This window comes from Brachypodium distachyon, chromosome 5 (assembly GCF_000005505.3).
Source record: "Brachypodium distachyon strain Bd21 chromosome 5, Brachypodium_distachyon_v3.0, whole genome shotgun sequence".
Classification (NCBI taxonomy): domain Eukaryota; kingdom Viridiplantae; phylum Streptophyta; class Magnoliopsida; order Poales; family Poaceae; genus Brachypodium; species Brachypodium distachyon.
The window spans coordinates 535543-555989 of NC_016135.3; the positions used below are offsets into that span (position 1 = coordinate 535543).

The 20447-nt window shown below is 43.8% G+C and overlaps 4 protein-coding genes across 8 annotated transcripts; 2 read left to right on the plus strand and 2 right to left on the minus strand.

The window, feature by feature from the left end:
- Nucleotides 1–719: 719 nt before the first annotated feature.
- On the plus strand, nt 720–3626 carry LOC100828250 (mitochondrial inner membrane protease subunit 2). Of its 2 annotated transcripts, none has more exons than XM_014895525.2 (4): nt 720–1047; nt 1141–1213; nt 1338–1503; nt 2389–2880. In XM_014895525.2, exons 1-4 carry the CDS (start codon nt 903–905, stop codon nt 2428–2430), a joined length of 426 nt encoding a protein of 141 aa, XP_014751011.1. In that variant the 5' UTR covers nt 720–902; the 3' UTR covers nt 2431–2880. The 2 variants fall into 2 exon arrangements, with proteins under 2 accessions (XP_014751011.1, XP_003579754.1); XM_003579706.4 differs by lacking the exon at nt 2389–2880 and adding an exon at nt 3174–3626 and having other exon boundaries at nt 728–1047.
- Nucleotides 3627–3905: 279 nt separating this feature from the next.
- Nucleotides 3906–6171, minus strand: LOC100830683 (probable ribonuclease P/MRP protein subunit POP5). The gene is made up of 5 exons (XM_003579714.4): nt 6065–6171; nt 5776–5817; nt 5271–5463; nt 5030–5167; nt 3906–4364 (listed from the first exon to the last, which is right to left on the minus strand). The coding sequence occupies exons 3-5, from the start codon at nt 5440–5442 to the stop codon at nt 4216–4218; spliced, it is 459 nt and encodes a 152-aa protein (XP_003579762.1). The 5' UTR covers nt 5443–5463; nt 5776–5817; nt 6065–6171; the 3' UTR covers nt 3906–4215.
- Nucleotides 6172–6293: 122 nt separating this feature from the next.
- Nucleotides 6294–14958, plus strand: LOC100831508 (protein PAIR1). 4 transcript variants are annotated; one of them, XR_002960953.1, is made up of 13 exons: nt 6294–6445; nt 6563–6782; nt 7332–7479; nt 7673–7810; nt 7907–7959; nt 8048–8122; nt 8215–8412; nt 9120–9179; nt 9263–9570; nt 10042–10129; nt 10281–10452; nt 10766–10844; nt 11088–11151. XR_002960953.1 is itself a non-coding variant. In XM_024455738.1 (13 exons), the coding sequence occupies exons 3-12, from the start codon at nt 7348–7350 to the stop codon at nt 11339–11341; spliced, it is 1464 nt and encodes a 487-aa protein (XP_024311506.1). In that variant the 5' UTR covers nt 6297–6445; nt 6563–6886; nt 7332–7347; the 3' UTR covers nt 11342–11363; nt 14706–14958. The 4 variants fall into 4 exon arrangements, 3 of the variants coding, with proteins under 3 accessions (XP_024311506.1, XP_014751501.1, XP_024311505.1); XM_024455738.1 differs by lacking the exon at nt 10042–10129 and adding an exon at nt 14706–14958 and having other exon boundaries at nt 6297–6445; nt 6563–6886; nt 7678–7810; nt 11088–11363; XM_014896015.2 differs by lacking the exon at nt 10042–10129 and adding an exon at nt 14706–14958 and having other exon boundaries at nt 6297–6445; nt 11088–11363.
- Nucleotides 11513–15907, minus strand: LOC100835065 (bifunctional L-3-cyanoalanine synthase/cysteine synthase 2, mitochondrial). The gene is made up of 10 exons (XM_003579729.3): nt 15582–15907; nt 15329–15438; nt 13556–13613; nt 12959–13222; nt 12732–12869; nt 12564–12615; nt 12394–12473; nt 12264–12323; nt 11961–12041; nt 11513–11860 (listed from the first exon to the last, which is right to left on the minus strand). Exons 1-10 carry the CDS (start codon nt 15774–15776, stop codon nt 11762–11764), a joined length of 1137 nt encoding a protein of 378 aa, XP_003579777.1. The 5' UTR covers nt 15777–15907; the 3' UTR covers nt 11513–11761.
- Nucleotides 15908–20447: the final 4540 nt, after the last annotated feature.

Here is a 20447-nt window from a genome sequence, read left to right on the forward strand (position 1 = left end):
CCGGTACTAGAGGGTGTTACCAGAGGCTCCTTCGCAAACGGTTTTTCTTTTTTTTTTGAATGTTTCCATCTCAAAGGTCGCCCGGGGATGAAAATTGGAGACGTCTGAGGACTAAAACACAAAAAAAAAACGCCTCAAGGTCCAGCGTGGCAGCCACGTTTCGCAATTCGGACTAGATCGACCACTAGTCATCCATTAGCAAGTTGATGTACCACTTGACCTCAATTTTGTTGTTGTATGAAACTGCTCGCGCAAGACAAATTATAGTATAGCACATATTATTACCTCTCGCTTACACATGAGCATATATTCATATGTGAAGGTGTGGTGAGCAAATAAGGATTTTTTTTTCACACGACGAAAATAAGGATTTTGGTTACACCATAACTGTATAGGCCGAACCATCGCCATGTCGAGTATCATAATTTGGACGCATCAAGTTTTTAGAAACGAAAGCAATGACTTAGGATCGATAGCGTCGTAATCTTAGCCCAAAAAAGACAGTCTCAATGTTCTTCAAATATGAGCTAAGTTGACCGGTCGTTTTGGATCCGGTATGCTAAAACATTACAAACTCTGATCATCTATCTTTTTCAGTATGTGTAACCTAAATCTAATTCGTCATGTGTCTAAATTCAGCTGATACTGCATTTTAACTTGGTCTCATTTGTGAGTCGAGAAAACGCATTGCCTTAAACCAGACCAAATTTGCAACATGAAACGACGAGAAATGAAAAAAGAGAGAGAGAGGTTTTTTTTTCCTCGTAGCATAACACCACTCGCCGCTTGAACCCTGAGCCCCCCTCGCCGCCGCCGCCGCCGCCGCACCTCTGAGGGCGAGCAGAGCAGGAGCGCCGCAACGGTGGGCAGGCTAGGCCTAGTAGCACCGCCGAGTCCTGGACATGGCGGGGGTGTTGGGGGCGCTCAGGCCGTATGTGAAGCCCTGCATCGCCGGCTCCCTCATCAGCGTCACCGTCGCCGACCGCTACGCCTACCTGACCCCCATCCATGGCGCCTCCATGAACCCCACCTTCGAGGGAAAGACAGGTAACTAACCTCAACCCCCACCTCATCACCACCGCCGGCAATTAACCGGATTCGCGACTGACTGATTATTGGTTCCTCACCGCCGCCGGCCAGGTGAATACGCGCTGGTGGAGCGGTCCTGCCTCCAACGCCACCAATTCTCCCGCGGCGACGTCGTCGTCTTCACGTAAGGCCGTCGCGGCTGGGTCACCAAGTTTCTTGATGCTTGGATCATGGGTGGACGGATTATGCAGATACCAGATCTTGATGTTGCTGTTGCTGTTGCTGTTTCTGCTGCTGCGTGTTTGTAGGTCGCCGAGGGACCACCGGAGCAAAGTGGTCAAGAGGTTGATTGGGTTGCCCGGCGACTGGATCCAGGTCCCGGAGACGGCGGACATCCGGCAGATACCGCAGGGCCACTGCTGGGTTGAAGGGGACAATGGCAGCGTCAGCTTCGACTCGAGAGATTATGGCCCCGTAAGAGATTCTACATCTCCCATGAAGTTTCGCCCTTATTTCTCATCATCTTGCTAGACACACCTGCGATTTTTTTTTTGAAAGGAGGGAAGCCCTCTTGCTCTGCATAGACACAACTAGAACTGCATGTGTGGTGCCATTCACATTTCTCCTTTTTAGGAGATGCACAAAAGATGCCTGCAATTTGTGCTACCAATGCTGATGGCATTGCTGAATTGCAATTTCTGTTTGTGGCTGATGTTGGCTCAGAAAGATGTTTGATAGCTCGTGTTGCAATTCTTTTTTGTAGTAAATTAGAGAAAAAACCTATGTGCATAATTGATAGCAGCTGGTGGTGCATATCACCTCTATAACCATTAGTTCATTTCCTCGGTCAGATTTGTTACAGGATGTAACTGTCCCATCTACTTACTGATTATTACTTGGCATGTTTAGCACCGGGCACAAAGAAGCCAAGTGCCTCCTTTATTTTTAGATGCGAAGGGCATAGCCAGTCCACAATAAGTATCATCCATTAGAATTTGGGTTCAAACATAAAAGCGAGCAAAAATGAGAAATCTTGCACTGGCATCTTACGTTACTAGATGCATTTGACATATGTGCTCATGATTAGTCGGAGCACACAGACACAGTGCTATGTCTTCATGCATACTTGTATCCCTCTGTTTATATTATTATACATATTGCATTTGCTGAGCAGAGCCAGAGCTCTCAGCTTGTTGGAGTCAACTTTGATACTTCTGTATGTCGTGTTCATTTGGTCACTGTCGTTTGTAATTGGTTCGGATCCTACTGATTTCTTAGTATTTTGTTGAGAACAAGCATGCTAGGGAAATTAAGTTTTAAAATATGAGTGATGATATGAACATTTATGCGCATGTTGAGATGGATGTGTGGCCACACAAGGAGGGACCGAGTCCAGATTGATGATATTCGAGACAGAGTTGGGGTAGCACCGATTGCAGAGAAACTTGTCCAGCATCGTTTAAGATGGTTTGGGCATATTCAGCGCAGGCCTCCAGATGCTCCAGTGCATAGCGGATGGCTAAAGCGTGCTGAAAATGTCAAGAGAGGTCGGGGTAGACCAAACTTGACATGGGAGGAGTCCGTAAAAAGAGATCTGAAGGACTGGAGTACACCAAAGAGCTAGCCATGGACAGGGCTGCGTGGAAGCTTGCTATCCATGTGCCAGAACCATGAGTTGGTTGTGAGATTTTATGGGTTTCACCTCTAGCCTACCCCAACTTGTTTGGGACTAAAGGCTTTGTTGTTGTGATGATATGAACATAACATTGTCCATATACTGTTCATCTTTTGTATTGAACTTTTGCTGATCCATTATACAGAACATTGAAGACACCTAAAGTTGGTGTACTAGTTCTTGACTGTTCACTACTCCCTCTGATCCTAAATTCTTGACTCAAATTTGCCCAAATATGGATGTATCTATTCTTAAAAAGCGTCTAGATAAATGTAATATTTTGACAACAATTTAGGATCGGAGGGAGTATTTAACATTTACCAATTTGGTTTCTTACAAAACAGAATTTGCTCAAAACATGTGGCACCACGGACTGTACTTAAACACTTGTTTGCCCACAATAGAAAATGTATTTGTAGGCATCAATAGCCTTGGTAATGAATATCTTAATCCTTTATGTTATCTGCAGGTTCCTCTTGGTCTGATGCGGGGTAGGGTCACACACGTAGTCTGGCCACCTCATAGAATTGGTCGAGTTGACAGAAAGATACCAGAAGGAAGAGTTATGCCACAACAACATTTTTGAGGTTTTCCTCGGCTGGTCGTTCTGCATTTCCCCCCCTTGGCAATGCAGGACACCATTATGGAGCAGGAAAGGCAGAAGCCTCAGCACACGCTCTATTGCCAAAGGTAGCGAAGTAAAGGGAACGTGTTGCTGTCATTGAGACTGTCTTCTCTAATTTTAACATCGGTTTGGGCTGTAATTGTAAGAACTCATTGCAAGGAAAACATGGTAGGAGAGCTGCTTGTTGCAAACATTTTTTGTTAGATGTACAACTGCAAATTTTGCAATACTGAAATGTTATTATAGACAATAGATGATATTGATACATTGACTGCAACACTTATGAGTTGCTGGTCACCTGCTGTTGCAATACTGAGGTCAGGTGTTAAGGTAGGTCGCTGCAAAGCTCGGTAGAAACATGTTATGATCTTTTCAACTAGTCGTATTTCTTAGTTATCTCTTGGATGCTCCAAATGGTACAACACTATTATTGCTTTCAAAAAAGCTCTCCTCCAGACTAATAACAAAGGAGTAGCTACAGCTAAACAAAAGTTTATAAAATTTCATTAATATTCTAATAAAAATCAAGTCAAAATTGAATATAAAGACTGCATCAGTCTGTTCACCATTCAGTCGTATGAAAAACTTCTAAAATATCGCAAGTTTATAAATTTTCACATAATGTCATTAGTGTTTCATACAAAAATTAACATGTACTCCCTCCATCCCATAATTCTTGTCGAAATATTACACGTATATAGACGCTTTTTAGAAATAGATATATCCATTTTTTGGCAAATTTGAGACAAGAATTATGGAACGGAGGGAGTATCACATTGTGTATTCACCAACCGACAAACAATTAACTGTCTATATGCAGTTTGCCTCAAGTCATTTGACTCAATACTATCTTCTCATAATAATAGGATGAAATAAACTTAATTCATTAACTATCTAATCCCCTAAGTTTGTCAAAGCAACTCCGCATGGCTTCGATGATCTCTGGCGTGATACGGTCACCAGCAGCCAGCTTGTACTGCTCATACTTTGCTTCTTCACATTCCAATGCGGCTTTTGAGCAGGCCCTGATAGTTCCTGGAATAGAGATTGATGATCAGCTCTGGCCTGGCACAATTGGTATTGCAAACATTTCTTTCTGTTAGGGATCAGAACAAAGTAACTTGTAAACTTGAATCAACACGCCAAACGATATGAGGATGAGCACCAAAACTATACATGTAGATACATCATCAGCCCAAAGTTTGTGCAGGGAAAACACTAAGAGCTAAGTCTGAGGTCTTTAGTGGGAAACGTAGATATGACATAGGGAACTACATACGCATATCCAAAAGAAACCTGAAAGGTAAATCTGTGATTGCTAATTGAACTTCACCTTAAGTATAATAAAACGAAGCAGATAAAAAAAGGAGCATGTTTTATTAAGAACTCCAGACTAATAATAAACATTTGATGTTCTCGAACAAAAAAAAGAAACATTTGAGCAATTTGATAATAGATGGGCATATCAACTTGCAAGAATATGTTATTGCATTCTAACTCAATTAATAATTCATGACACAGCAGTCACAGCACAATGATATCAAATTAATTCATCTAACAAGGTACAATTAATTATGTTGATATATATGGGTCATGCGTGTTAAGACTCATGGTGCATCGAATGAAGTGTTACAGAGCAAACTAACAGAAAGAAAATAGAACTACGACTAATTTGGTTTCATCATCAATTATCCACTCACCGCTGACATCCAGGAGGTTGAACGACACAGGGATCTTCCCAATGCTCATCACCATTGTGATAGCAGCCCACACTTTCTGGTGATCTTGTCGTGACACTCGGATTACACAAAGCTTCGTCAGAGGATTTACGTACTTCACTGCAGATGACCAGCTTATAAGTAATTCTAAAGTGGGAAACAAACTACAGATATCTGTGATGCTGCCTAGAGGAATTAAGGATGCGTTAGAAGTTATTATCACCTTGCAAAGATCCGAGTGATGCAGCTAGGCCACACTCCCCAAAATTGAGTTGGATGCTGTCTCTAATCGCTTTTGTTATGTTGAACTGGGTGAGGATGACAGGGTCAGCGTCTCCTCTGCTGGCGTCAATGAAGACCTCCATCACCAGGTACCTGTTCTTGAAATGAACCATTGCACGGGACCACTTTGCAACCTGGGTTTTCATGCAGATGAACAACAAGTCAACACTCAAGATGAACAGAATGCCTCTTCAAGCTCATGAAGACAATAAGACAAAAGAGCGTAAACAGGCCACCAAAAGATTACTCTTCACCAATATACCATCAAAAGGGGGTACGATCGCTCAAAATACTAAGGCTCCGTTCTCAGTATCGAGCTCCGAGGAATTGAATCGGGTTCCATTTCCAAATTAGCCAGGATATTGAAATGGGCGGCAATTCAATTTGCACTCCGGAGGGCATCACATAAAAATTAGACAAAAGCTCGTCACATCAATTAGCATTACCTTGGAGTGCCCTGCCTGGAATCAGAGCCTGCTTCAACTGACCTGCAAATCAACAAAAAGAAAGGGTTAGAACAATAGACCCTGTGTGCAGCCAAGAGGGGATTAGGGGTTCAGGAATGCCAAACCCTAGGTTTTCAATACATGGTGAAAACTGGGGCCCTGAGCAGCACCATGGGAGGAAAAGAAGGAGGAGGAAGCCAGCGCTTCCATTGGAACAAACAGGGAGGCAAGCACATGACAGAGGGGGCGAGTAGGAGGAGGAGGGAAGAAGAGACCGATTCCGACTTGCCTCTGCCGCGCGGCCGTGGAGCTCCGCCGAGTCGCGCCGCCCCGTCCTCTGCCTGCTTCTTTCCCGGCGAGATGAGATTTGGTGCGCGGCCTCGGTATTCTGGGCTTTCCATCCACGCGGGCTAAGCTATCGTGGGCTTTTTTCTTTTTTTTGTGAGAAGGTGTCGTGGGCTTTTTTCTTTTTTTTGCGCGAGGAGATATCGTGAGCTTTTCTTCTCGATTTCAAAATTTCCAGCAAACCCTCTCCTCCTTCCTTCCTCTCTCTGTCTCTCTCACCGGAGATCGCCGCCACCTCCTTGTCGACATTTTCTCCCGGAACACGGGATGAAGCTTAAGATCAACAGCGCCTGCGACCTCAGCTCCATCGCCCTCCTCCACCCCGGTACGGTGAACTCGGCGCCCAGTCCCCCTTCCTCCATTCAACCCCGGTTCGCCGCTTCCGTTCTGACAAGTGCGCTCGGTTCCGCGGTGCCCGTGCGCTCTACTTTTGGTGGTACAGGAGGGCTGGAGAGATCAGCGGCGAAGGGAGGACGAGCGCGCCTGCTGCTTATGCTTCCGCGGCGGCAGGGCATCGGTTCCAGGCGCTGCCGCAGCAGCAGCCCTTCTCGCTGAACACCGGCGGAAGGGGCGGGGGAATGCCTTCGCAGTCGCAGCTCTTGGAGGCCTCTCTCGGCCAGACCCTTCTCAGCCAACAACTCCCCGCACCCGCGCACGATCAGGTCTCCTATATGTTGCTCCCTCCTCTTGCCCGTTTCTACTGAATGCATGGATCGATGGATTCAGTGTTTTTTCTGTCGGATCAGTGAATCAATTCCCTGGAAAGGTAATCAAGGGTAATTTTTCTCACAATTTTCAACAGTATTTGTTGGTTAGTAGTTACTTCATATGAACATGAATCCCCTTGTGCGTGCCCATTCGTGTGTGGAAGAAATAGTTCGAATTCGTAAGCCGAGTATTTGGTCCACAAAATAGTCCAACTTCCAATAATTAGCTGTTTATGCATATGCAATCTTCATTTTGTGAACTGACTAATCTATTTTGTTGCCACTGTTGTGGTTGCATTCCACCATCTTGGTATCTCAGTTTGTTACGTATGTACCGGAACACCACTGTCGGCCAGTTTATTTTAGTCCATGTGTTTTTTTGTTCTGTTGTACTGACGCTCTTATAAATGCAATTTCTATTGACAGCTTACTTGTCAATGAGAAAAGATTTATAGTATCTTTTCCCAAAATTGACCTCCATTTTTTTTTTACATTGGTGGCCAGATATTTGGCTTGCACAATGTCTCGTCACAGATACCTTCGTTCCCTCCAAATTCAGCTTCTTGTGTACAAGAAGAATCCCAGCAGCAACTGGCAAAAATATCAAACAACACCATCCCTTGGAGGAACCCCTGTCTTGCAGAGAGTAGATGTAAGCTCTGAAGCCCCAGAACTGCATCTTATGCATTTAACATTTTGCATGAACTTCAGACACAATTGTTTGGTTCACTTATTTTTATCTCATTGCTGAGCATGTAAACTGGACTTGCGCTTTCTTTTATAGTAGAAAATTCATCGGATGCTTTTCAGTATCTAGTGTGCCTGACTGGTAGTGTTTCAAACAGGCCAGGTTGCTAATGAGGATGCTGAGCACAGATTTCAGCAGTTGGCAAATTCAGTATGTAGGATAGAGATGGTACTAGACTCGGTACAAAATGATGTTATTCAGTTAAACAGATCCATGAAGGAGGCATCACTGGATTGTAAGTCCCTCTAGTTGGCACTGTTAATAATCACAGCAGGTTCTGTTTTGTTCGTGGACTTGGCAGTCTCATTCTTTTCTCTATTGTTATGTGCAGCTGATAGCATACAACGAAAGGTTGTTCTATTAGATAATTCACTTCAGAAAATTGTAAGGACAATTGACGGTTCAGTTTCTTTCCTACTATTTTAGTTTGCACAGACAAATAAGTTTGATATATCCAAACATGTTATCACAGCTTATGGTACAAGATGGTGAAGCCGGTAGCATACAGCAAAATGATGTTCTGTTAGATAATTCACTTCAGCAAATTGTAAGGACGATTGATGGTTCAGTTTTTTTTTCCTACTATTTTTGAGTTTGCACATACAAAAAAGTTTGATTTATCCAAACATGTTATCACAGCTTAAGGGACAAGATGGTCTCAAAGAACTCCTTGAAGGCGGCACAAAAAGCAATCCTGATCAGCTGAGTGTTTTAAACTCGCACACCAGCACATTGAGTGAGATATCATCTATCCTTTCAGTCTGGCAAGAAGAAATTCGAGCAGATTTAAGGCAACTGCATGGTGATATCTTCAGGATTTTTACAAAGGAGATGAAGGTACTTCTTCTGCTGCTATGAGCCTATGACCCACCACTGGTTTTGGTACCACTCCAATAGGTTCGTTTGTCCTTAAGAGTTATTCTGATGGAGGGCATGTGCATATTGCTGATTTTTTAGTATTAGAAGTTCTCTGTCATCTCCATATGTGTGGGTTCAGATTCATATAAATATATATAAGCTAGTTCCTAAGTTTCTCTATGTATCCCTTTTCTTGAAGGAGCCCTGCAAGCTACCATGCTAATACTTGTACCCCTGATGCTGCTTAGAAGGTTTTTCCCTGTTTTTGTTCTTCTGTTTTATTTCTCCTTTTTGCCTAGTTTTGTCTTCTGCCTTGCTGTATAGTTTTAGGTTCTTCTATTTTTGTCTTTTCTGGGTTTCTGCCGTGTACTTTGTGCCTTCTTAGCGTTTCTCTTCTAATACTTCGCATCTTCTTTCAATTTCCATGATTCCTAACATTCAATAATCCCAGCTGGTGCTAGTTAATTTTACCTTTTCTTTATTACAAGTAGATGGTTTTAAAAAACACATACAATCCTGTATATCACGTGCCATGTTCAAGCCTCGCCATTTGGTGAGCAGAAAGCAACTAACGTGGTGGGATCAAAATCTTGGTCTAGAATTGCCTGATCTGTTTCTCTTTATGCAGGGGGTGGTGGGATCAAAATCTTCGTCTAGAATTGCCTGATCTGTGTCTCTTTATGCAGGGGGTTGTTAGAGCTATCAGGTCTCTGAATAGTAGGCCTGCTGCATTGCAAATGCTGGAAGTGCGTATGCTCATTACTCGACTAACTGAATCCATAAGTCCTTCCTTATCCCTGTCTTACTATTTTTTATGACTTGGCTAAAGGATCGGAGCTGCTATCCCAATGAAAGAACATGGAGTAGCCAAGTACAAGTAGCAGATGGAAGTCCCCTGATGAACCAGATACCATTAGCAAATGAAAGACTTAAGATGAACCAGACACCAGTATCAATTGGAGAACCCCTGATGAACCTAGCAGTGGTGGCAAATGGAAGCCCGCTGATTAACCAATCACCAGTAGCAAATGGAAGGTCCCAGATGAACCAAACACCAGTAGCAAATGGGAGGCCCCAGATGGACCGAACACCGGTAGCAAATGGAAGACCCCATATGGAGCAAATAACGACAAATCTGTAATACTCTAACCTGAATTACTTTGAGTGTTCAGTTGTTAGCTAACTATATTGTTGATAAAGATGACTCATATCATAATCCTTTAGGACAATGTGAGATGTTTTACACAGATTCTTAGGTGTGTCCTTCCTGGATAGGGAATGGAGGACTATGCAAAGCTATGTGGTGTGGCCATAAAGCAAACCGGTCAAAGCAAGGTGGATTGGAGGCACTTGAGATGATTAGAAGCTAGGATATTCTGTAGCACAACTTTTTTTTTTGAAGAATAGCACAACTTATTTTGCATACCGATGATTCAAAAGCAGTTCGGAAGGGTTGTGGAAGAGCGTCAATCGCTTGCACTATTTTGTGGTTCTGCTTTAAAAACTGCTGTTAGCTTTGCCAAATCTTCTCCTTTTTAGTGAAGGTTTTCTTGCTGTTATTTCGGTTCTCTCCACAATGTTCATCTACTTTGCTTGAATCTATCACAGATTGGATCTTGTTGCACATAGAAGGGGTATCAGAGGCAGAGCACGACATATATACCCTGCATTGCTAAATACTGTATTACTAACAATGGTGGGGAAGTTCCGCAAGATTATATTCATGAGTTTTAGTTGTATTACTAGCATGACCCTGTGTATACCATAGATTATGAAGTCTTCACTGTTTTGCTCTTTGTGTCACTGTTAGACTTTGGATTCTAACTAGGCTTGCTTGTTATTGCCAGCTTCCCTGCACGTTCAAGTTGTTCTACAAAGGCGGCCGATCCAAAGCCAAATATAGAACAAGGAGATGTAAAAGCAACTACTCCAAAGTTGTTTGGTTCAAGCTACATGCTGGCACCTAAACAGGGAGAGGTGCTAAATAGAAAGGTCAATCAACAAGAGCCAACTAAGAAGGTAGCCATTTGTAGCTTAACAAATTTGGTATATGATGCCTCGGAGAAACTTAAATCGCTGGATAGTTTAGCTTTAGAATAATGCTTTCAATAATATCTGTTATAGCAAAAATCACCTGTTGGAAAATATTGCTAATGGTTTTGGGACAATGTCACTGAGTTTCGGTTCTGACAAAAGAACACCACTGAATTTACTTGAACACCTTGGTGCAGAAGCTGTTACTTTGCATATGTGCCTGTACAGTAGGTTGAAGATTTGCACCACGTTGTCCAATGTGTGATCATGGCTTTGTACTTGTGAATGCACAATACAGGCACCTGTCACTATAATGATCGACTCAGACGATGACAGTGAAGGGCACGCTTCCTGGGTGATTCTGAACACAGAACCAGGTACAGTTGATTCGTTTTTCCTCATGTGTTTCTTATGTCAATTTTGGTTTCTTCCCTCAAAAGAAGATAGAGATTCTGACTGGTAATCATTTAGAACAGAGGAAATCATTGGTAAGTTCCACTCGTTATTATTAGTTTACATTGCGCCATGTAGGGTCTAGAAAAGAACTAAGAAATATCATTCACATCTCAAAAAGAAAAAGGCTTGAACAAAACAAACCAGCTTCTGTATATATGGTGCAGCTGATCTGATGAAGGAAGCCAGCAGAGAGGAGGGCATGCAGCTGCTGTGGAGTGCGAGGAAGAGGAGTAGGAGGAAAAGGGAGACACGGTGCATTGATGCCACCGCCTTGCCAGATGTAATGAGAGGCAAGAAGAGGATGGGGAAAGCTGCACCAGAAGCACAAGAGGAGGAGGCTGTTCATGTTGAAGCCATACCAGCGAAGCGGACTTGCCGGCCCAACCCCAAGTATGATGCGGAGCAGTGGACTGCCTGAGGCAGCCTGATGAGCCACATAGGTACCACACAAACTCTCATCTCACAGGATTGGTGCAGTCCTCTTTGTTTTGCTGGTTATCCTGCATTTCTGTCAATTATAGTGTATGGCACCATATGGAACATTAATTACACAAGCCTCGAGATGCATTACACTGTGCTGTCGAAGGTATTCAAATAAAGGATGTCATAATATGTCATTGATTTTCTTTTGAGGAAAGCAGTAATGGCAAGAAAAATAAAGTCCTTTCTGAATCATTTTAATTGTTCTTTACATAAGGTCCACAGGAGGCACAAATTGCAAGCTCATATTTGAAGAGTTCATTTCTAGGTACTTGTAACATGGTAGCCAGGGAATTTATTTTGTAAGATCCAATATGTGATGCACCAAGGATCCATTTGCATGCTTGCAAGCTGCAACTTAGTCCACTGGCACTGGCTGCATAGCCTCGGCTTCCTTCCTCAAATCCTCAAACAACGCTGCTGATAAGTATCGTTCCCCCGCGCTCGGATGAACAGTCTAAAACAACGATGCACTAGTCAGTCAGTCTTCTCAAACTTCTCCATGTTATCTTTTCATACAGTTCACACAGATGGGTATATATGACAATATGACATACCACAATGAGCTTCCCTTTGTTTTCTGGCCTCTTTGCGAGTTCAATAGCTGCAACTGTGTTGGCTCCCGATGATATCCCTACCTGCAAAAAGTTGAGAAGCTCAGCAGCAATTCAATGTAACCAATACAGTTCCACATTTCCTCGAATAAAATATTCCAGTTTCACATTCCCTCGGATAAAATAATCCAGTTCCACATTAGCTAATAATAATCTCATCAGAAGTCAGGTCTTCATTGGTTGAGAGCATCAATTATGCTATACATGGATTGAAGATATCAGAAGCAATTATGTTTAGTAACTTACCAACAGGCCTTCTTTAAGTGCTAATTGTTGCGCCATCTTAACAGCATCCTCACCTTTTACCTGTTCCATTCTGGATTCAGTAAAGATTTCAGAACAGTCAACAAAGAACAGGTCCAATTTGATTCCTTACCTCAAGAACCTTCTCCATTATATCCATGTCCAAAATATCTGGCTTAAATCCCACTCCATTTCCAGTAATGAGGTGAGGCCCTGCAATTAGGTCCAGTTAACACTAGGAGCATAGAAGCACAAACTAAGATATCTACTATGGAAAAAAGGGAGTAGAAAGCCATAGCCTACCTGGCTTCCCACCGTTCAGAACATTTGCTTCAGCAGGTTCAACTCCATAGATCTACATACATGCACACAGAGACACCATGTATTTTTAGAAACACAAAGTACAGCGAAGATGCCTTGAATTTCACAACATTATTGAGTATAAAGTTTTAGATAACACTTGAGGAACACCTTTGCATTGGGGTTCTTCTCTTTGAGGTACTTGCCGACCCCAGTGACGGTTCCACCACTCCCGATTCCCATGACGAAAATGTCGACCTGTCCCAGTGTGTCCTCCCATATTTCTGGACCAGTTGTCTCATAGTGTACCTGGCAATTTTAAATTTTAATAATCATCGTAAAGCAACCAGGAGTCGAATACTTTACTCATTGTCAAAATCAAGAAAAGGTAAACTGACCTTCACATTGGCAGGATTCTCAAACTGTTGGAGCATGAATGCGCTAGGATGGTTCTCGTAGAGCTGGGTTGCTTTCCTCACTGTCCCTCCCATCCCTTTCGCGGGGTCGGTAAGAACAAGCTGCGCGCCGAAGGCCCTCATGACCACTCTCCTCTCAAGGCTGGTGTATGACGGCATTGTGAGAACCAGTTCATACCCTTTGAGAGCAGCCATGAATGCGAGGCCAATGCCCATGTTCCCTGACGTGGGCTCAATCAATGTGGTCTGTTTTAGAAGTGGTTTACGGTTAGTTATGAATCTTGCATCGGACGATGCACACAGCCTAATTACGAATCCATATGCAGGTGTGAACTGATTTCTTGCAGAACAGCACTTCTGTAGTTCTTTCCGACAGAACTCAAACCTGTCAAAACAGGCACATCGAAGGACATGTCTCGTACTATTTGTTGTCATTCCATAGTTTGTGTCATTTCCATGTGAAATCAAGCTCAGTGTTGAATGAGTGTGTAAATATAAGTTGTTAATGTCAGTGACACAGGGCTTAATTCCAGTGCCACTTATACCTCTAATGCATTTTAATCCAAAAGCATCACTGACCTTGCCTGGGGTGATCAACCCCTTCTTTTCAGCATCTTCCATCATTGAAATCGCTGGCCTGGATCATAATGCAGACATATTAATCGCATACTACTCTGGAAATAGAGCATGCTTTTTTTGCTCTCAAATATTAGTGCATAATAAATAGGTTATTGATTTTATTTATTTTCCATTTAGGTTGAAGCGTATACTTGTGCACAGGGAGCGTAAGAAGTCTTTGCCTCTGGTTCCATTGCTAATTGTGCTTTTGAGAACAATACGAATATCTCTAAAATACTAGAGAAAGCAAAATGTAACCATGAAGACAGTTCTCCTAACATTTATCTACATCAGAATTTAGAATTGGGAGGGGGGCAAAGTTCCACATCGGGAAGCCTGCTAATTGTCTGCTTTCACTAGGAGGTTTCAGCTAGCTTACAGACATCATAGTGATTTTTTATGTCTAGAAGCTCAAGTGGAACATAACTACACGTATTTCTTCCATCGGATTGAGACTTGTAGCTTTGAAATGAAATCAACCTTTGCCAATCAAAGGCGGACTAGTCTTGTCTGGACTTTTATATATCTAGAATTCTAAATACACCAATCAGACCATTGCCTGTAGATATGGATCCCATACACTGCATTGCTTTCCATCACTCTCAGGCAGACAGTAAGATCATTTTATATCCAGCAGTTTAGCCCACTAGCTTGTTTGATTATTATTTGTCGAAAGCGACCGGATCAAGGATATTAATATAAGTCAATTCCAGTTGCTAGATCGAGCATAAAGTTATTTGGAAGCTTAATTTCCTCTTAAAATTAAAATTGTTGCTTGGTATTTATGTCGTGGGGTGGTGCTTACTAAGGATAATTTGGCCAAAAAAAATTAGGGTGGTAGCGAGAAATGTGTTTATTGTGATCAAGATGAGATCATTCAACATCTATTTTTTCAGTGTCCGATGGTGCGTTTGGTACAGCGAACCGTCTTTGTGACATTTAATTTACCACTTCCATCATGTGTTACTAGTATGTTTGGGCGGTGGCTTTGGGGTGTTGAGAAAAAATTTGCTTCGCTCATCCTTGTAGGGACTTGTGCGATATGTTGGTCTATATGGAATTGCAGAAATGATTTGGTTTTCATAACAAGAGAGTGGCTAATTTCTTGCAGGTTGTTCTTTGGGCGTCCCATTGGCTCCGTACGTGGCCCCTATTTCTTTGGACGGAGGCTCAGGAATGTATGGAATCTGGGTGTAACCATTTGGAGACGGTAGCACGGGAGTTATTCAGTCGGTTTGGATGGCGCGCAAGTCTTAGGCTAGAAAGATTTTGATGTTTCCCTTTCACTCTCAGTTCTTTATCTTTTGTAATCGGTGACATGTATTTTGAATACTTTTAATAATTGGCTGTGTGCATCGATCTAAGAGGCCGGAAAAGTCCTCATTTTTGAAAAAAAAAGTTGGTAGATGGAGCGGAAGAAAAACAACTGGACCGATCTTCTCCGACCAGGATATTATCATCATCATCCGTATCAGAATTGATTCTGTCCACACACACACACACTACTCCAGGATATAGATTATCATCAGTACTATATCGTTCCTGGTACTAAAATACGACGCACAGATGCGTGTCACGTGAATAGGAGTTGATTGAACCTGTTAACTGTGTACTGATTTAGTAGCGCTAGTACTCCACTAATTAATGACTGATGTGTGAAATTAGTCAATGGTGATTGGTGACTAACTAAGTTCCCTGTATTAAGGTAATGAATGAATTGAAGAAATGGCTGACCTGTCTTTGACGCTGAAGGAGGGCTGCAGGAACTCGAGCTTGGCGGCGATCCGGGCGCCGCATCCCTCCGTCACCTTGTTCAGGTACACCAGTGGCGTCCTCCCAATCAGCTGCATCCATCCCTCCCAAAAAAAATTAAGGTCAACAGTAATTGGAATCAGAACAAGGGAATCTGTTTATTAGCACTAATGAGCAAGGCGACGTAGAGATTAATTGTTGCATCAGAGAAGAGAAGAGATTGGGTTTGTTGTACATGGGCGGCCGTGTCTCTGATCTTGAGCGCTGGAAGGATGGGATCCTCCTGCTGCTGTTGCTGCGTGGAGAAGAAAGGCGAGCCACCGGCGCCGGAGACGACGCTGCCGTTCGCCGTGGATGCTGCTAATAACCCGCCGCTGCCTCCGTGGAGGAGAGACTTCCTCCTCATCAGCCTCATCACCATCCTCTCCATTCTCACTCGCTCTGTCTCTGTGTGTGAAAGAGGGTAACTGCCAAATGGAAAGATGAGACGCGGTTGGTGTGGTCTGCAGCGAGCCAGTGAGTGAGAGTGAGTGAGTGATACTAGCTAGCTATAAAAGGTAGCCAGTGCCCAGTGGAGGCCGGCGGCTTCATATTATTTATGCATATATCTGGGGGGAGCTGCAGCTGCAATTTATATTTATGTATATATATAGGAGATTGCATTGCATCTGGTGAAGGATACCACATTCTCGCTCGGTCAATGAATCTGGAATGGCTTTCTCCTTTAACTGAGTGGGCGGCGTCTGCCAATTTTCTCATACAAGGTGCATGCATGGCAGCTATATATCTACATGTGTTGGATGCCGGCGGCCTCGTATACTAGGCTTCCTCGTATGTGCCCACTGCCTGTTGAGGTAAGGAGAAGAATCAAGTTGGCCATCTAATCCTATCAAAAAAATAGTTGGCCATCTAGTAACTGACATAATGCATTGTCTTTATATTCAACCTTTAGTTTGAGTTACATGTGGCCAAAAGAAAGAAAATTCGTGGACAGACCTGAATCAATAATTCAAGTCAGACACTACCATGATCCATTTCTTTTCTTCGATTTTTTTACAATACTTTCTTCGGTAAAATTAACTTCACCTATTTGTATCCTAGTAGTATGACAAACCCACTTCTTCGCTTTTCCATCAACAAACCCCAATTATATTGGAAAAAATCAGCAATATATTTTGTAATACCTCAAAGAAGGTCTGGTAAATTATAAAGTTATTTTTATAATTATTTATGGAAAAATGATTTTTTAATAGAAATTGGTTAACAAAACAATAAACAAGTACATGGCGTTGTAGAAAACATGCAGTCAAACTTGTCCGATTAATAATTTATAAAGTCACTTTACGGATTTGAATAAGTAGATATTGTATCATTAGAATCTTTTGTAATATTTTTATTGACTGAGTGTCTTAATCTTGCCGATCGGATACTCTGCAAATCTAAAACGTCATCTATTTTGGAGCACGACCTACATTATTGTGACATTGCCTCATTTTGATAGTATCGACAAACATGTTAGCAGCTCAATGTTGCCGGCGAGCCAAGAGCATCTAGGAAAAATACCGTCATTTTCAGATGATGTGTCTCCTGATTATCTCCAATTAATTGAGCCTTTGGCAGACATCGATCCTACAAGGCTAATGAGGTATGCAAAAACATTTAGCATTTGTCTTCGTATATATTTCATCGGTAAGGTTAAATATGTAGCCCCTGAAGATCTTTTTTCTCAAGATGTGATCAAAATTTGGAGAAACATAACCTCACTGAATACCTGGCCGGCATGTTTTCTCCGAGAGAATACTTTGGCAGATTCTGGTACTGCGCCAATGCAGGCTAGCAGCTTGCAATTTAAGCTACGGAGTATTAGATTTTTGGTAATTAGCCTGCGCAAACAGAACATACACCAGCAAAACGCATGCTACTGAATAATGCAACCAAGTAAATACTTGGTTCTCACATGTTAGAGTTGTAGTTGTATAGCCATGTTATATCCCCATTGTATAAGGGGTTTTCTGCATATTTGGCACACCTGTACCTGTATATACTGGCCTTTGGCCTCCTGGAAATACAGGTTGCATTTCCTAACATGCTATCAGAGCCAGGTTTTGCTTTTCCACCGCACGCGCAACTCGTGCAAATTGAATCGTTTTCTCTAATCTCAGAATCGATTCCTCTCTAATCTCAGATCGATTCCTCTCTCTGATCGAATCGATCGAATCCCGTCAATTCAGATCGAATTGATCTGATCGATTCTGCTGCAGCTCTCTCTTCCCTGCCCGTCCCCGCGTGGCCGCTGCTGAAGTTATCTCGTCTTGCTGCTGCACGGGTCTTCGTCAGCCGCTGCTGCCTCATGGCTTCTCCCGGCCGCTGGCCCTTTGATCGGGCGAGTCCTCTGTTCCGCTGCTCTGTTTCTTCGAACAGCAGCGTAGTAGTTAAAAAAAGAAGAAGAAGGAGAAGAAGAGAGAAACATGTACATAATGATGTCCTCCGGCTACGTTGCTATATCTCGCTGTCCGGTGATTTTTGATGGGATCAACTACACGGACTTCGTCGGCCACATGCGCATCCACACGCGCGGTCTTGGACTTTGGGGCGCTCTTTCCGGCGAGGTGCTGTGTCCACCCTCTCCCGTTCAACCGGTCGAGCCTTCTCCGCCGGTCCCTCCGACTGTTGATCCGACGGCTTCCCAGGATATGTTGCTGCTGCCAAGAAGGCCGACGATGCTGCTGTTGTTGCCTATGAGCAACAGCTCTCCGACTACAAGCTTGCACTTGATGATTTTCGTGTTGCGCTTGCTGCCTATACACACGGATGGATGCAGATGCTCGTGCGTCGACTGTTCTTGTTTCCAGTGTTCTGCCCCAGTTCTCCTCCGAGATTGTCGGCTTCTCCTCGGCGTTTCAAATGTGGACTCACCTGAGCCAGCGTTATCAGCCCACTGGTGACGCTCTGTACCTCTTCGTGGTCCGTCAGGAGCACGAACTTCGACAGGGTGATGGTACCATCGATGAATTCTATTCTCGGAGCTCAGCTATTTGGAGACAGCTTGATTCTCTTCGCTCCACTAGTTGTGGCACTTGTGCGTGCTGTCAGACTGCTCGTGCTGATAAGGAGTTCCACCGTCTCTACGAGTTTTTGTCGCGGCTCCGTAAGGAGTTCGAGCCGCGGCGTGCTCAGCTCTTTGCACGGGTCCCTCGTGTCACTCTACTGGAGGCACTCACCGAGCTTCGTGCCGAGGAGACTCGTCTGTGTGGTGCTAGTTTATTGGAGATTCCCACCGTCCTCGCTGCTCGACCACTTGCTACACCGACTACACCTCGTTCCAGTGCCTCGGCTCCCCTGCTGCCTACTCCGGCGGGTGGATCACGCCCTCCGTCTGGTGGTGCTCGCCCTCATTGCACCTACTGCGAGAAGGACGGTCACAGTTATTCTTCCTGCTTTAGGCGGAAGCGGGATCTTTTCTCGTGGTCCTTTTTCTTTGGGCACCGGATCGTCTACTTCGACTTCTGCATCGACATCCTCGGCCTTGTCATCCATCGAGCAGGAGATTGCACGTCTTCGTCGTATGCTTGCTGCTACTGGTTCTCCCTCAGCAGGTTCTGCTACTGAGTCTTCTAGCACTGAGAGAGTACATTCCCGTGGATTCTCGATTCTGGAGCATCTTTTCACATGACCTCTGATTCTTCTATCTTGTCCTCCCTTAGACCTTTAGATTCTCCGGTCCATGTTCTTACTGCTGATGGTACTTCTCTTCCGGTTGCTAGTCAAGGCATTCTTAGCAATTCCACTTTCCATGTTTCTCCTGTTGCTCATGTTCCTCGACTCACCATGCAGCTTCTTTCTGCTGGTCAGCTTACTGACTCTAGTTGTCACGTCATTCTCGACGCTGACTCTTGTTTTGTTCAGGATCATCGCATGAGCGCTCTGGTTGGAGCTGGCCCCCGGCGCCGTGACTCTCAGGGCCTCTGGGAGCTTGACTGGCTTCGTTCTCCTTCCGCTGCCCCTGTCGCCAGCCTTTCAACTCCAGTTGTTATGTCTACTAGCTCTTTTCAGCAGTGGCACCATCGTCTTGGTCATCTATGTGGTTCTCGTTTGTCGTCTTTAGTTTGTCGAGGTCTTCTGGGGTCTGTCTCAGGAGATGTGTGATTAGATTGTCAGGGTTGTAAACTCGGTAAACAGATTCAGTTACCATATCCTCATAGTGAGTCAGTGTCTAAGCGTCCTTTTGATCTTGTTCACTCAGATGTTTGGGGTCAGGCTCCCTTCGTTTCAAAAGGGGGTCATCGCTACTATGTTCTTTTTATAGATGATTTTTCACGCTACACTTGGATATACTTTATGTCTTCTCGTAGTGAGGTTTTATCTATCTATCTATCAAAAGTTTGCTGCCATGGTTCACACCCAGTTCCACACTCCTATTCGTATTTTCCGTGCAGATTCTGTTGGTGAGTATACCTCTCGTTCTCTACGCGGATTCCTTGCTGAGCAGGGCACGCTTGCTCAGTTTTCTTGTCCTGGTGCTCATGCTCAGAATGGTGTTGCTGAGCGCAAGCATCGTCATCTACTTGAGACGGCTCCCACCTTGATGATCGCTGCCTCTCTTCCTCCTCACTTTTGGGCTGAGGCAGTATCTACCGCTGCCTATCTTATCAACATTCAGCCATCCTCTACTCTAAAAGGGGGCATTCCTCTTGAGCGTCTCTAGGATCGCTCTCCTGATTATTCCGAGCTTCGGTCATTTGGCTGCGTTTGCTACGTTCTTCTAGCTGATCGCGAGCGTACCAAGCTGACCACTCAGTCTGTTGAGTGCATCTTCCTCGGCTATGATGATGAGCACAAGGGCTATCGGTGCTGGGATCCGAATGCTCGTCGGATACGGATTTCTCGGGATGTGACTTTTGATGAGTCTGATCCGACTCGCTATCGTCATCTTGTTGGGAGTTTGGTATATCTAGCTGTCACTCGTCCAGATATTTCTTATCCGGTTCATGTTCTCAGTCAGTTTGTTTTTGCTCCCACTCATGTTCACTATAGCCACCTCCTTCGAGTTCTGCGTTATCTTCGTGGGACTGTCTCTCGCCGTCTTTTCTTCCCACGCTCC